An 18,001-nucleotide genomic window follows, 5' to 3' on the forward strand; every position below is an offset into this window, starting at 1 on the left:
AAGAGACAGAAAAAAAATTGCTCACAATATGTTTTATATGTTTTTTACCAAAAAGCTCAATAAAAATTCAATAACTCAAAAATAAAATAAAGAATCATCACGAAAAAGTATACAGACCTTCAGATTAATTTAACTAACAAGTGTATGAAGTTTTATGCAATAATCATAAATAGTTCCTGAGATCTATACGGTGCGACATGTAACCCCCCCCCCCCACCCCCAATGGACCGTCATAATTGTGAAGGGCGCATAAAAACTGGAAACCTGATTTGCTGGACTGATGGATGGACAGACAGACTGACGGAGTGCAAACCTAAAGTCCCCTTCGACTTTGTCGGTAGAGAAATAAAGACCTTAAGACTGAGCAACACAAACCCCACCAAAAGATGGGGGTGATCTCAGGTGCTCCGGAACGGTAAGCAGATCCTTCTCCACATGTGGCACTTGTGTTGACATGAATGTTAGTACAAACACACTGATAGGTCTATAATTTAAAAATGCTTGTCAATGGTTGAATACAATTTTGACCTCTTTCATTGAATGGTAGCTGTCTCATTGACATAAATATCCCAAGTTGACTTCATAGTCAAAAACTCTTATTTTTTTAAGCAATTTACATTGTAATGATTGCAATGTTTTGTTAGACATGTTAGTTTAGTAATCATGTAGTTATGTCACATATTTTTTTGATTCCCATATATACATGAATATCTTTTGTTAAACAAAAGTAGATGAGTGCAAAATGTTAATCCTGTTAGCTCTTTATTATCTCCCTTTTAAGCATTTTAACATTGTAATGAAACGTCTTGAAAAATTGGTCTACTTATACAATTATACATTTTAACATTGTGACTTTTGTCAATTGAATTTCATTTGATAAAATAAATAACAACGATTCAATACAATTTGACTATAACATTCACTTACCTTTACGAAACGTGTATTAAATCGATGGACTTGAATCAAATGAAAACGAACAGTAGATCTTTAAACTGAAAATATAAAATACAATTACAGTTTCAGATGAATATCAGTTGAACCATTTCTGAATATATTATGTATACTTTTTTAGCTTGTAACAAGTAACTTGTCATGAATGAAAGAGATATGACCTTCTGTATATAGTACCATACATAGCTCGGTGTAGGAGTTTTTAGGACAAATTCATAATAGCATGAAGGCCTATTATTAGCAAGGCTGTCTAATGGGAGTTATTTTTGTGTCAAGTCACTGTATTATTAGACAGGCTGTCTAATTGGAGTTATTTTTGTGTCATGTCACTGTATTATTAGCAAGGCTGTCTAATGGGAGTTATTTTTGTGTCATTTCACTGTATTATTAGCAAGGCTGTCTAATGTTGTGTAGTACACTGCCACTGCTTCGAAATTTTGTGTGCTAGCTTAACATTTTATACGTTTGTTTTGTTGAGCTAATCAGTAATGACACTTTTTTATAAACTAGAATTCATTCAGTAAACGTATAGTGCATGGAAACAAAATCACCGACAAACAAAAGAGAAGATATTTTGAATAGTTGATACAAGGCAATTTAAAGTTTCTGACTGATGTTTTTTTAATAGTTAGTATAAACAAAACAACAATGCGACATCATTTTCTTTTATTTTCCAAATATAAAGAATTTCAAACATGCACCAAGCTATCAGGTGCTCTCTCTTGCTTAAAGCGCACGTTAAATAAACTGAGAAATTCTTTTTAGAAAAATTTTTATGACTTCAAAGAAGAAAATTCTAGATTTTTTTTTTATAGTACGGATAAAGTAGTTTTGATGATGACATAGTATTTACCTACCAAAACGTAGGAACCAATCATATCATATATTACAAAAAAGTCTGGTGCTGTACGTCCCATTGGTTGCTTGAATCATGTGATATAGCTACTGCTGCAGAGCATCTTTGTCGGCCATTGTTGCTTCACAAAGGGGTCACAACAATTCTATAGTTGATTTTATTTAATTATTAGAATATTTTTAGCAGGATTATGAGTAATTTAGTGAAAGTAAGTTAGCTTGCCAACTGAATGCAGCAAAAAGTGCTTTAACAGTGTGTCTTGCGGGTTTTCAACTTCATAACATCGACCCTCCCCCTTTAAAAAAAACATCGAGGCCCAACCGAAGATGTGCGTACAATACTCGTCAATAGCTAGTCATACCTATTACAAAAGTAATTACTAATTATTAACCTTTGGAGGTTTCATATATACCCAGGTTTAATAAGGTCCCACGCTCCGCACGTGCATTCATATATGACAAACTAAAGTTACAAAAAAGTCGTTCTGGGCATAAACGAAAGCATACACTGGCATGACCTGATAACTTTAATCTTAGTCTTGAGTTGTGTACTTGACAAGAACTTGGGAACACTACATTAAAAAAACAACAAACAATGGAAATTTATTACAAATTAGGATTTTTTTTTTGGGGGGGGGGATTACTGAAAAAAGAGAATAACCTAGATTCGGTAAGAGCTAAAAATTAATGAGCTTTCACAGTACAAGATGAATAATCTGCTACAACATGCAGTAAACAATTGTGGAAAATGTTTAAACATATTAAACTGAATATGATTTTTCAATTTGCAAAGAAATCCAGAATTTATCCTTCTAGCTAGTCCAGATTAAAAAATTCTTTCATACATTGGCAAAATACAACTTGGCAACTTGTTACACTGACCGCTAACTTCACAAACTATTGGTTCAAACATCTTCAGGAATAATATTCTGCAGAATAGTCTAGAAATAACTAATGTTCTGTAAGTACCAATTCTCGATACATTAGAATGGTTTAATGGTTGTATTTATTTACATGTATAAACAAGGCCATTGCCGCCAATGTGTGTTTTTTTAGACCCAACTTTAATATCATATATGTTTTATGCAAGCATGACAGGTGACAAAAAGTTTGTTTTTTTTAGTTTGTAAATAATTTATGAAAAAACATTTTTTTATTATTAGGCCAAAAAATATATATATTATGTCTGTTAAGGTTACATGCTTTAAAAAAAATTTAGGGTAGGTAAGTCGGTATTTCCATATTATTTTATATTTTCATTTTATTTTTTGTGACATGATTTTGAGTGTGCTGTTTTGTCTTGTCGTGGTTCGAGTTGGTCCTGGGCCGAGTTAACCCGTAATTTTGATGATTTGGATTATTTCCCTTTGTTATTGGATGTAAAAAAAAAATGAGGAAAATGTTTACTCGGCAAGGCAGGGAAATACCTCCTTAGCAGTTGTCACACAAATGCTTTTAAAAGAAATAAATAGATATAGATAGGTGTAAGAAGATATGGTATGAGTGCCAATGAGACAACTTTCCATCAAAGTCACAATTTGTAAAAGTAAACAATTACAGATTAAAGGTAAAGGTTTCGACACAGAGACCTGGCTAACACTGAACAGCAAGCTATAAAGACATTCAAACTTGGAAACCTAATTATAAAAAACCAGAATCACTACTAAACCACATCAACAGACGACAACCAACCAACTAACATCAGGTTCCTGATTTGGAAAATAGAGTTTAAAAAAACATGACATGACCCTCCACTTCTCCCTATGGTGTATATAAAAAAGAAGATGTGTTATGATGGCCATAAATGAGACACCTTCCACAATAGTCCTATAACATATGACCTAGGGGGCATTATTTACTATTTCTATTTACTGTTCTGATATTTTTTTTTACTATCAATATGCCACCCGAGCTCAAAAAAAATAAAAATGAAAATATCAGTATAAAAACGTTAAAAATTGAATAAGAATGCGAAGTCATATGTTATAGGACTACTTCCACAAGAGACATAGAAATTAACAACTATAGGTCCTTGTATGGCTTTCAACAATGAGCAAGCCCATATCGTATATTCAGCTATAAAAGGATCAGAAATGACAAATGTAAAACAATTTAGACGAGAAAACAAACAGTCTAATTTATGTTTTAAAAAATGTTGAATGAAAAGAAAATATGTAACCCATTAACAAACGACAATCACTGAATTACAGGCTCCTGCCTTGGTACTGGCACATACATAGTTACATACATACATTGTAACATACATTTTGTCTCTATTTTTGGCTTTTATTCTGAAGTGCGGTTATCCTCTCGAAGTTATTGTCTTATATTTTATTAAACTAATACACAATGCTTACACATCTATGTTGGGCATCACATATGTACTAAATACTACTATCGACATATTGTCATTTTTTTTTTAAAGTCTACATATTTTTACTGAAATTTTCTGAAGAAATCATAACATTCATTGACATTGAAATTTTATAAAATATTTTATCAATATTATTTTTTATATATATACTGCAGCTGTGCTATTTGAGCAGTCAAATTGCATTGACCGTATATTCATATGTGATATACAGTCAGTGCCTTTTTTATGACGGTGACAATGCGTTTCCGTAAAGTTTTATTTATGACGTCAATAAAACATACAGGTTCGGGGAAATTTGATGTCTTCTGCTCAAAATAAAGAAATGATGGTTTTTACCCTTATTTCTTCATTTAGAACAGTCATAAGAGTTGCAGTATAAAGAATAACCTTACATTGTCTCTAAATATAAAAAGTTATTTGTATTGGCTCGAAACAGCTAGAAATGCTCGGCACAGCCTCGCTTTCTACCTGTTTCTAAGCCTTTTACAAATAACATTGATATTTCGAGACAATGTATGGTTATTCTATATATACATATGTATTAACTAAAGTGGGAAGTGGGAAAAGGCAACAGTCAGGATTGAATACCTGCTTCTCAGCTTCATCTAATAAGCTTAAAATGAGTGCTACATTCCCCTTCCTTTTAAGACCATTTGTTTATTTGCATACACATGATAGTTGGGAAAATAGCAAATCTGGTTGAAATATTGTTTTTTTGTTAAAATGGAGTTTTTAACAATACTAAACATATAGACATTAGAGGAATTATAACACCACCATATCTATCTTTCCGCAATCATATCTTTTAATTTATTATAATCATGATAATGAAGTTTAAATATTTTGCATCAATCTAACTGAAAAAGGGAACACTAAATTTCCAATGGGGTCCTGCCTAAATTCTAGTAATTCCTAACCCTTTGCTTAGGAGAAACAATTAACTGTGGTTTTCAAAGTTTTCTTAAAGTTTCATCAAGATCTAATGGGTTCTTTCTTGAATTCCTATCAGTTGAACAATAAAATGATGTACAGGTGCGTGTGCAGAGGAACATTTTCTGTATTTCATCTAAAAAAACTTGTGCTTCTGTTTGATTAATTTTAATTTTATCTAAAGATCAGTTACTTGCATGTGTCCATGTATAATCAGTAACATAGATGCCAACCATTACGATTTTTCCGTAGTTTTTCCGATTTTGCGATAAAAACTACGCTATTACGGTCAAAGTAGTATAGTTACGGATTCCCAATCATTGACGTTCAATTTTGTAAAACGCGGATTTTTATCATTACTTTTCCGTCCTGGTCCAGTATTTAGGAAACGCCAATGTAATGCTTCCGGTTTCTCGGGAGTTATCAACCTATTGTTGGGTAACTAACTGACTTCCGAAGAGGCAAACTTGCATTTTATTAAGTAGCTTTCCCCCTTTCTCTACTTCTCCTTGACAAAAAAAAATGTTTGAGTCGAGAACATCTGAACAATCAATGAATGGAATACATACTACAGACAACATGTTAAATGACAAATTTTAGTGTACATCACTGTGCAACCACTCGTCAGTAATTTTTATTGGTAAATGCACGTTTATGAATGATTACTGAAAACTTTTCAAAAATACGGAAAATTTGATAGTTTGTTACTGATTGTGTCAAAAGGGGGTTGGCATCTATGCAGTAATCAATTAAACCCAAGTGCCTTTCTAAAAATATTATGAGTCACACCTTACTAAGGCTTCATTCTAGTTCTTTATTTAGTAGATAGTGAAAAATGTCAGCAGCTTGGCTATGATAAGTTATTATGTGGCATATAACAAATGCTTATTACCTTTTTGGGGCGTAAGCTGAAATTATACACAGTAACATGTAGTAAGAAAATTTTCATTTTTAAATTTATTTTTTGTTTATTTGATAGGAAACTTTTGGAGTACACTCAACTAGACCAGAATTAGCATGTCCATCATCTTCAGTTTTGCAACAGTTGGAAGACAGAGGTAATTCATGAATAACATAAATTGTAGAAATATATGTCATGTATGTGCAGTATTTTTAATTGGTTTTTTTTTTATATTGATAGCATTACTATATATTTATTAAACTTGAAACAAAAAAGATAAACAATTCATTTTCTGAGTAAAATCAGCACAAAAACTTATCTAACTGACATGTCAATGTTCTACATGATATAAGGTTAACAAACATATCATCTTTCATTTATTTTAAATGGTTTTATTATTGCAAAAATCTTTACATTTTTTAAATGAAATTCATGTTGCTTCTAGGTAAAAAAATATATTGTTAAAATGAATAAGTAAACTGTATAAATCAAAATTCATTGTAGAATGGAAAGTCAGCTTAAAGAAGAATCTAGAAATTGCCTCAAGAGCTGTGTATCTAGAAGGAAAATGTTCTGAATCTTTGGCCGCTGCTGACTTCACTTCACCAGAAACACCGTTTTTATTTCAGTTAGAGAAAACCATGTTAGATCTGTCATCACCCTCCCTTACTGATGGAGAGTTTTACTGCTCCTTCTTCAAGCTTGATGATGTTTACTACTGTAGATTTTTTGAAAGTGGAGTTCTTCAGGGATATTTCTTATCTGAGGGTATGTTTCATTATTGTTCATATCTACATGTACCATGTAAATTCATACACAGTGATCTACACAATCATGACAATTGTCCTTAGTTTTTTCCCATTGAGTTTTTTTTACTTTTTTACATTGTTTTCATATTTGTAATATGTCTATGTTATAACATTATTTGAGTAAGGTGTGCAATTAATCTAAAAAAAATAAGGAATTAAACATTCCTTAAAGTATAAACTATTTATCATATGATTAATCATGGTTCTTAGCCATACAACTCATGATTATCATGTTTTTCAGGTATTTATATTTTTGAAGGAAACTCATTTATATCAGTTCTAGAGCAGTTTTCACTATCAACATTATACAATTCAATGCCTCTAAAAATGTTAACACATCATGCAGTTTTATAACAGGTCCTGTTAACATACCATGATTGTGAATAAGGAAATCTAGAAAAAAAAGTTAATAGTGAATAAAACTGATGAATATTTTTTTTTTTTTACAAATTCTGCATAGTGTTAAGATAAATTTGTCGAATCAGTAACATTTAGCATTATTTCAATTTGTGAAAAAATATATTTATTCATTGTTGTAACATTTACAGAAATAAGTTTCTTATTTTTTGTCACTAGGAATGTCTCAGCTTAAAAATTATTTTGAGGAACATCGTTTGGATATGACAAAACTGGTTTGGTTGCAAGTTTCCACTCAAGATGATATAAAGCAGTACCACAGAAGATACACCCTTAAGTTAGAAAGAAAAAGAAGTCATCATTCTTTAAGCAAGTTTACTATTTTAAAATATACACTGAATAAAGACAACTACATTGGTCATAATTCCATGTTCAGCCTCAAAATTGATAAGCTTCATAGATGGTACCAAACTATGGAGAAAGATGAAACATAGAAGACAATTTATGATAAATAAAAAAATAAAGCCATAAGCAAGTAAAACATAAATAGACATACATAATTATATATGAACAGCACATAAAAAACTTTGAGCTTTTTATAATACAAATGATATGATTTATAAGCTGCTTCCAATAATTTATTTTTTCTATTTTTAAAGAGGATTGTGATTTAAGTTATTAAGAATAGTCTGCATATGCATGCTCCAATTTGAATTTTGTAAAATGGGAGCTTCAGCAGTTTAGTGATTTAATGTGATAATTATCCTGTCAACATTGAGGTTGTAAGTTTGAACCCAGCAAGGTATGTTTAACCTGGACCTACATGTTAAAGCTAATTAGGGCGAGTCAACAACAGCAATCAATCATCTGATAAGAGATATTTCTCTAGTGTATTTTTTCTAGATAATATTCTCATTCAAAAACACTATTCTGTCCTCAACAGCAGTTACACCATAATTTTATAATGTTAGTTTCAAAGAATGAGATTATTGTTTATTATTGTAGGTAATCCTGGTTCAGATACTGGAAGACGATACGTCAACCTGCTTGAAAGAAATAAAACCAGTATTCTTAATTCACACAGAAAGTTGATGGCAAAGGCGCAAACCTCAACAGAATCCTGCCAGTTACTAGGAACAGTGGTAAATGTTATCAAACATAACTCGCACAAAGAAAACAATACTCAAAAAGCCAGGTATAATTGAGATCTTCAGAATTGAAACTTGTATCAATTAATGTTCTTAGTTTTTCTCTAAGGAATACTTGTTAAAATTAGATATAAATTTATCTTTTTATTCAGTTTGAAATTTTCAACTATGTATTTATTTATTTTATTGCAGGAGTAATTGAAGAAAAATATTATTGGTTTAAAAGTTTAGTGTGTAAATGAAAAAAAAAAATGACACTTTGAATCTATATACATGATATACTTACCATACTTTTGTTATGCCCCTGCTTTAGGGTGAAAGAAGCATTGTGTGTTACCTTTTACAGTCCATCCATCCATCCCAATTTTTATTTCTGCTCTCTCTAACTTAAGTTTTACTCATCCAATTCTTGTGATACTCATACACAATGATAAGAACCACAGCATGCAGACAATAGCAAAATATGAGAAGGTGTATTTTTGTCCTCAAACATTCTATTTTACTAATTATGTAATTTAAGCTGTTTTCTCTCCTATTGTGGAATAGCTTTTAACATTGTTTATTAATATGTTTAATTGTTCTGAAAAATATAATGCAAGTTTAAGAAAAATGAACATCAAAAAGAAATGTAAATACATTTTTAGCTCACCTGGCCCGAAGGGTTGCTGCCCCTGAATTGGTAATTTTAAGGAAATTTTGCTGTTTTTGGTTATTATCTTGAATATTATTATAGATAGAGATAAACTGTAAACAGCAATAATGTACAGCAAAGTAAGACCTAAAAAGAAGTCAACATGACCAAAATGGTCAATTGACCCCTAAGGAGTTATTGCCCTTTATATAGTCATTTTTTTTTTAACAGTTTCACAAAATTTGTAAAATTTTACTAACATTTTCCACTGTAACTACTGGGTCAAGTTCATTATAGATAGGGATAATTGTAAGCAGCAAGAATGTTCAGTTAAGTAAGATCTACAAACACATCACCATCACCAAACCACAATTTTGTCTTGAATCCATCTGTGTCCTTTGTTTAGTATTCACATAGACCAAGGTGAGCCTCTAGTTGTTTATCAGATAAGAAAAAAATATTTAATGTATTTGTTTTTGATATATATATGCTATTAAAGGAGAATCTTTGAGACCAGTTTAACATGTTAAAAAAAAGATACTTTACAGTTATATTATTTCATATATTAAATTTTATATTTGTAGAATATTATATTTTCAGTTGTCTGAAATTTTAACCTAAAACATATCTACCGTAATATGATTGAAACTAAATATTTCTTTTGTAGATTTCTCGAAGCCTCAGGAGTCTTTCATCCTATTCTCCATATATGGGAAAATACCATACATAACTACCGTTCTAAAGGAGTCCCTGTTGAGAATCCAGAATTTAAATTTATTTTTGATCCACCATCCAGCTCAAAATACACATTATATGACCAGTGCAAAATTATTTCCTGCCTACCAAATGACCACTATTGGAATGAGGGAACCCATGCTCATGTTGGCTATGGTAGAATGTTATCTATCCGCGATTCTACTGAGAAATATAAGCCTGCTTCTCTTCGTAATCTGATACTTTACCATCACAGAGAATCCAACTACTCTGCTATTTTTAGATTAGTTGACAAATTTCGTAACCCAGAGTCTTCCCCAGCAAATTCGCGCCAGAACATCAATGACGACAACATCAACATTGGGGAAAATATGCAAAATTCTACTCCGAGACAAGTAAGACCTAAACGCAAAGCTTTAAATGAAGAGGATATTTTAAGAAACCTTCGAACTGTTAATCCTCTCTTTACAACACACAACAGGGCTTCAGACAATTCCTTGTATGAAAAGTACAAAACAGCACAACCTGAAACTGGAGGTTTATTTTGGCGTGTTCACGAATCAGATATCGATGTGCTCTGTTTGAATGACGTCAACATGACCACTGGATGTTTAATGGAGTCATCTTTTGTTCACATGACAAGGAGAAATGTTGGGAATGTCAACGTATACCATTGCACATGTACACTCTTTGCAACTTTATTACAGCTCGCAACATTAGATGAACAGCCTGACACAGAAATAGATTCTATTAACATCAAATGCTGCCATATAAGGTATTTCAAAGAAATTATTGAACCTGATTATCCCATCTACTTCAGCACAGAAGTTTTTACATCACCAACAAAATCTCAGAAAAGTATAATGTTATCTTTGGCTGCTTTACAAAAGCCTGTAATTTTACTTCTGTCTTCTCTTCGAACAAAAAAATTTTCAGTTGTACCAAACAGTAGTGAAGATTGTAAGTTTGTGAATGTTTCCAGAAACCGTGTATCATGCCAGTCTGGTGAATGTAGTGCCATTTACAGTTTTTCTACTCGTAAAGTCATATACTTGTGCGAAACAAGTAATGTTTGTCCTCATCTGCAGGCAATGAAAGACCACAAAAATTTATGGATGAATGGTAATGATATTGAAGAAGACATTGAAGATGAAGATGAGGAAGCATTTATTGATAATGAGGAAGATGAGAATGATTTGGAGGATACTTTTCAACCAGAAACTACTCAAACAAAGAGGGTAAGTTACAAACTACAATCATTAAACCAAAGCAGATATATCTAATTAATAGACAAGAATAACACCGTTCACTCAAACTTTTAATCAAATTGAATTTGCCAACGTTGGAAATAACATGCAATTACCAACTAAATGCCTACAACACAAACATTTCCTTGATGGACCAAAAATCGTTTTTAAATGAACATAAATACAATAACTGATACAATTGCCCATAAAGTATGATTTTACCTGACTAAAAAGGTTAATCTAAAAAAAATATGGAAGAAATAATTCACATCATGATGTCAGTTTTTTCGTATAGTGCTACATACTTTATTTTGTCTGTTATGTTATATTTATTAAATATGTTCACATTTTGTTTTCAGACAAATTTTTTTAATCCGGCAACAGGACTTTGGGATTTCCCAAGTTTGAGTGAGCACAGACCCAAGGAGGAAGATGATCCAGCCTTACAACGAGCAATTAAAAAAAGATTAGCTGTATTTGATGGTGCAGAAGGAGTTGTTCGAGACACTAAAGGGTATTTGACCGGAAACAATCCACTTGTACTCTTTCCTCCTGTATTAGAAGATGGATGTCTTTGTGGGGTAATTTTTTTCTCTATTAAATTTCTACTACAAAATTCTGCGCTAAATGTCACAAATTATATTAGTGCAAAATATAACAAAATTGGAAAACAAAGAATGATGGGTTTTCATCCATGACCAAAAAAATCCAGTACACATAAAAAAAACGGTACTATTATTGCTGTTCTTTATCTGAAAGGACCAGTGAGGCCTTCAACACAAACAAACAAAAAAAAACAAAAAAAGATCACCTCAATGCAAGTTGAAGATGGCCCCTAGCACTGGCTTGAAAGGAATTCTTTGAAAAAATGATTAGTTGTAACACATCCTAATCAGTCCTGGTCAAAAAAGGACATACTGGAAAGTAGTACATATTTAAAACAAAATAGTTTCTACAGAGAAAGGTAAAACTTGTGTAGAATAAATTTATGTAATTAAGGTATCAGATGAAAGGTGAAGGATTGGTGATCCTTGTAGAACATACAATTTACTGATAATTTTGAATAATACAAAAATATATGAATGGTTCTAAAATTAAGGGCATGTATATTATCACTGGACTAGTATATATTTGTTTAGGGGCCAGCTGAAGGACGCCTCCGGGTGCGGGAATTTCTCGCTAAATTGAAGACCTGTTGGTGACCCTCTGCTGTTGTTTTTTATTTGGTCGGGTTGTTGTCTCTTTGACACATTCCCCATTTCCATTCTCAATTTTATAGCCTGTTTCTCAAATATAAAGTGCCTGGTTTGGTGTATCCGAAATTCTAATAACCAGTGCAGTATGCCTGATTTGTAATTGTTATAAACATTATATGGACAGACTAGATATACATTATTGTTTAAGAGTATCTTAACTAACTCAGCTTCTATGGCAAAATATTTACATGTTATTTAGATTTTAGAATGAAATATCTCGCCAAATTATTTAAAAGGTAATGAGTTGCATTGTAAAAATTAGTAAATAACAGTTATTAGATTGAACCTTTGACAGTTTTAAATAAAAAAATCTATAATGTCAGATTGCATGAATATCTCAACATTTTATATTTTTTTATTTTTCTGCTTAGTGTTTTCATGTCTAATAAAATGCTTTTAATTAAAGGCCGGCTACTCTGATGATGACCATCCAAACGGGGCATTGACCGAGGTGAAGTACAGGACAGTGGTGTATTTGACTAACGGACCAGCTAGATTTGAAGTGAGAATGTTTTTTAAGTCTTGAGCCATTTTAAATTTAAGAACTATGTGTGCTTTCATTTGTTTTTAATTATAAACAAGTTTAATGAAATTAAAAAGACTTTAAATTTTTGTAGATACTACAATTTTCAATTTAATTTTTATAATTTGCCTATCTCATTGTTTTTCTTAATATCATTCATATCATTGATGAGACAAACAATTAATAGTGCAGATCCAGTGAGGTTATTCATTTCTCAATTTTTAAATTCCAGTGTGGGCCCTATACAAAGTAATTAAAAATTGTTTATTTTGTTTTAAAGTGTTATATAAATGAATGTGTAGTGCAGGTAGTGTTCAGACCTACAAAATTTCATTTTAAAAAAACAAGTTTATCCGACAAAATGCTCCTAACAATCGATTCCAAGAAATATTTTATATGACCCTTACCTGTATAAATTCACTATTTCTTTTATGCAATTATTAGTATGAACATAGTTAAATCAAAAGTTATGATACTTTATTTTAAACAGTATATTTCCTATTCAACTGATGTAGAAATAATATACAGATACTTGAATTCCCTGATGAATCAGAAACAGATCTATATTTTGGCTTAAACTATTTAGAAAAAAAATGCAATTTGCTTTTCCTTCTTTTTCAGGTACTTGGTAGGAATTGCTTGGCAGCAAATGCAGAGTGCCAAGTTCAATATGGTGGATCTTCAGACAGCCTCCATTTTCTTTCAAAGGAAACTGCTGCAGGAGATGAGATTGGCTGGGATTTTGTATATCATGCATTGAACACTCATGTCACTTTCAGTGCATATTGCAAAATCATGAGCAAAAAATACAGGAGAAATTTTCTTAATTCAGCTAAATTTATGTCCCCTCAAACATTCATTGCTTGGTGGTTTTCATGGAGTAGTAAATTCAAGACTGATTTCAGAAAGCCTTGTTCTATCTGCAAATACAACCCAAAATTCTTAGCATGTGATGGCACTAAAATTGGTATTAGCTTTAAAAATGCAGATACAGATCCAATAGAAAAACCAACTTCAACAGAAAAAATTGACCCATGTCACAGAAGAAATGATCGTTGTTTCTTGAATTTCAATAGCGAAGAACAACCGGATGCTATAATAAGAAAATGCAGAGATCACCTTGCATACACATCAAAAAAAGCACTTGGACAATTAAATCAGACATTAGAATTTGAAGAAGAACTCATTAGAAATACACTCCTTATTGAAACAGTTTCTGGTCAGTGTTCAAACATCATGCGCAAATTTGTATGTAATGAGTATCATGAGTCCGTACAGAAAAAATTAGCAGTAATATTCAAGTTTTTGTCAACAAATCATTCTTTGTCATCATTGATTCCTTTTCGCTACACAGATCTTTTGGATTCTATTTTGTTGGAATTGAGAACATCTACACAAAACCACAGAATAAATTTGATATCTGATTTTTCTCCAGAAATTCGTGATACTTTATATGCTGCTTTACCTTATGAACAGTCATTTTCTGATGTTATTTCTTTATTTCAGTATCTTGTCCTAAGAATCCAACGTATAAGAGAAAAGAATAAAGATCCAGCTCCTGCAGTCCGTCAGCCATCTACGTACAATCCTGAAAGATATGGTGCAGCTTACTACTTTACACCCAGTGGAGAGAAGCTTAGAGACATTCCAATTTATACCATGAATGAAAATGCACATTCAAAGAATTATGATGACCCACCTACTAGGTCTGATGAGCAGTGTAATAAGATATACCCCGAGGTCTCCAGACGTGGTACTACCTACTTATTTCTTTGGTTTGACCCTAAGCACTATGGTCATTGTTATGGTTTTCATATCATTCCAGGATCTGAAGGGAGGAAAGACCCTTTCTCTTCTGCCTATTCATACTTAGAACATGCTCCAGAAGAGGTATTTTATGATTTTTCATGTCAGTTTGAGGAGTACTGTCTGAACAGGGAACCTGGTTTCTGGGAGAATACCCGATTTTGGCACGATTTATTTCATGGCTACAGTCACAAATGCCCTTTCTGCTACAAATCCCAGAGAATTTGTCCATTGCAGGGCTTGAACACGGAAATATGTGAGCAGTTCAACTCATTCATTCAGAAAATCAAATATTCTGCCAGATCTATGTCATTGGGAAAATTTTGCTTTTACCTTCAATACATGATTCATCAGTGGTGTGAAATGAAACGCTCGTCATTTGAACAGAGATGTGATATAGCAGCTGCATATTTAGCCTGAATTGACAACAACAAATATTAGATTCACCTAATCTGGTCATTTATACAAGTTTGTTTTTCTTTGAATTCAGACAATATAAAAATAATGAGAATTGGTATGATTGCCAATGAAAAAGCTATCAACCAAAGTCCAAGAGCTGTTCATGTTAGCAATTATATTCAACCATATGGCCTTCAACAATAAGAAGAAAAAAATTAAAGTACATTCTATGGTGTGAACAAAAAATATATGGTACGGTATGTGCATTTTCATTCATGGCATATTGGTTTGTAAGCAGTGAGGATAAACAAAAGGTTAAGTAGAAAAGTATATTGTCATAACAAAGAATTATTTTTAAATAAATATGAGAGAAAAAATATTAAATGGGGATGATTCTTCAAATATAATGTGACAAAGATCTGTATTGATTTTGAGAACAGTTTGTTAAATAAATGTCAATTTTTTTTTCAATATGATGCTTCCAAATAAATTCTGAATTTCAGTTTTTTTCTGACAGAAATTTGAATACAGAGAAGTATGTGGTAACAGTCAATAAGGGACACCTAACAACACCCCAAAAACTGAGAGAAAAAATAAAGTATGCTTAATCTCTTCATGATTGCATCATGGTTAACGAAGAAAATTGTTCTTGTTTTGATGTTGAGTGACTTAAATCATTTCCATTTTAAATGTATACTGGCTCTGTTGTTTGTTTGTTCTTTTTCAGGTCAGAAGAACCAGAGAACTATCAATGAATTCTTAAAGGTATATAAATTGAACTATTCATCCAAGTTTTTTTTAAATGTGTACAGATTTAGAGTATATAACTATTAATAGAAAGGCAAGAACTATTTATGAATGCTGTATTGTGAATGGCTTTCATCCATCTTGGACTTGTCAAGACCATGATGTCTTAACATTGATTTAGATTAAAGATGTACAAACTGTATACAAAATTACCTTTCAACATGAAATCCTTATTTAAGATATCTGTACTTTCCTAGAATATACATCGTTTACGTACATAATTAACTTTTACACTAATTTACCTGTTTAGTTGTACATCTATTTTATGATATATAGTATACCCATAAGCTCGTATCTATTATAAGGCATAAATGAATACAATATATAAAGTGTTGCAGATAGCCCAGCAAGCATAGTGGACAACAGAATTTATTAGATAATTACATCCATGTGTCTTAATATATATATATATAACCATATGAAAAAAGCAAAAACCACAATTACTCCTGATGACAAAAACGAAAAAATATACTATTAGGTACAACTTATCTATAAAACGTTATACACAAATGAGACACATTTATTCGATGGGTATATACCCTATAAAACGTTTATACATCAATGAGACACTTATTCAATGGGTATAAAACCCTATATAACGTACATACACCAATGAGACACAGTTATTCGATGGGTATTAACCCTATATAACGGTCATACACCAATGGGACACATTTATTCGATAGGTATCAACCCTGTATATCGTTCATACACCGATGGGACACAGTGTTTCGATGTGTTTATACCCTATAAAACATTCATACACCAATGAGACACAGTTATTCGATGGATATATACCCTATAAAACGTTTATACACAAATGAGACACTTATTCAATGGGTAAAAAACCCTATATAACGTACATACGCCAATGAGAGACAGTTATTCGATGGGTATTAACCCTACATACGCCAATGAGAGACAGTTATTCGATGGGTATTAACCCTATATAACTTACATACACCAATGAGACACATTTATTCAATGAGTATAAACTCTATATATCGTTCATACACCCAAAAGACACATTTATTCGATAGGTATCAACCCTATATATCGTTCATACACCAATGGGACACAGCGTTTCGGATGTGTTTATACCCTGTAAAACATTCATACACCAATGAGACACAGTTATTCGATGGATATATACCCTAGAAAACGTTATACACCACTGAGACACATTTATGAATGAGACACATTTATTCGATGGGTATAAACCCTAAATAAAGCAATGAGACACATTTATTTTATAGGTATAAACCCTATATATTGTTCATATATCAATGAGACACATTTATTCGATGGGTATAAACCCTATATAACGGTCATACACCACGGAGACCTATTTATTCGATGGGTATATACCCTATAAAACGTTTATACATCAATGAGACACTTATTCAATGGGTATAAAACCCTATATGACGTACATGCACCAATGAGACACAGTTATTCGATGGGTATCAACCCTATATATCGTTCATACACCAATGGGACACATTTATTCGATAGGTATCAACCCTATATATCGTTCATACACCAATGGGACACAGCGTTTCGATGTGTTTATACCCTATAAAACATTCATACACCAATGACACACAGTTATTCGATGGATATATACCCTATAAAACGTTATACACAAATGAGACACATTTATTCGATGGGTATATACCCTATAAAACGTTTATACATCAATGAGACACTTATTCAATGGGTATAAAACCCTATATAACGTACATACACCAATGAGACACAGTTATTCGATGGGTATTAACCCTATATAACGGTCATACACCAATGGGACACATTTATTCGATAGGTATCAACCCTGTATATCGTTCATACACCGATGGGACACAGTGTTTCGATGTGTTTATACCCTATAAAACATTCATACACCAATGAGACACAGTTATTCGATGGATATATACCCTATAAAACGTTTATACACAAATGAGACACTTATTCAATGGGTAAAAAACCCTATATAACGTACATACGCCAATGAGAGACAGTTATTCGATGGGTATTAACCCTACATACGCCAATGAGAGACAGTTATTCGATGGGTATTAACCCTATATAACTTACATACACCAATGAGACACATTTATTCAATGGGTATAAACTCTATATATCGTTCATACACCCAAAAGACACATTTATTCGATAGGTATCAACCCTATATATCGTTCATACACCAATGGGACACAGCGTTTCGATGTGTTTATACCCTGTAAAACATTCATACACCAATGAGACACAGTTATTCGATGGATATATACCC

The 18,001-nt window shown here is 32.0% G+C and overlaps 1 protein-coding gene across 3 annotated transcripts; it reads left to right on the forward strand.

Moving 5' to 3' along the window:
- The first annotated feature begins 1,866 nt into the window (after positions 1 to 1,866).
- On the forward strand, positions 1,867 to 15,482 carry LOC139499126 (uncharacterized). Of its 3 annotated transcripts, none has more exons than XM_071287808.1 (9): positions 1,867 to 2,015; positions 6,090 to 6,168; positions 6,516 to 6,779; positions 7,397 to 7,546; positions 8,183 to 8,372; positions 9,624 to 10,908; positions 11,277 to 11,498; positions 12,580 to 12,675; positions 13,318 to 15,482. In XM_071287808.1, the coding sequence occupies exons 1-9, from the start codon at positions 1,998 to 2,000 to the stop codon at positions 14,920 to 14,922; spliced, it is 3,909 nt and encodes a 1,302-aa protein (XP_071143909.1). In that variant the 5' UTR covers positions 1,867 to 1,997; the 3' UTR covers positions 14,923 to 15,482. The 3 variants fall into 3 exon arrangements, with proteins under 3 accessions (XP_071143909.1, XP_071143910.1, XP_071143911.1); XM_071287809.1 differs by lacking the exon at positions 1,867 to 2,015 and adding an exon at positions 5,625 to 5,750; XM_071287810.1 differs by lacking the exon at positions 1,867 to 2,015 and having other exon boundaries at positions 6,641 to 6,779.
- Positions 15,483 to 18,001: the final 2,519 nt, after the last annotated feature.

This window comes from Mytilus edulis, chromosome 12 (genome assembly GCF_963676685.1).
Source record: "Mytilus edulis chromosome 12, xbMytEdul2.2, whole genome shotgun sequence".
In the NCBI taxonomy this organism is placed as follows: Eukaryota; Metazoa; Mollusca; class Bivalvia; order Mytilida; family Mytilidae; genus Mytilus; species Mytilus edulis.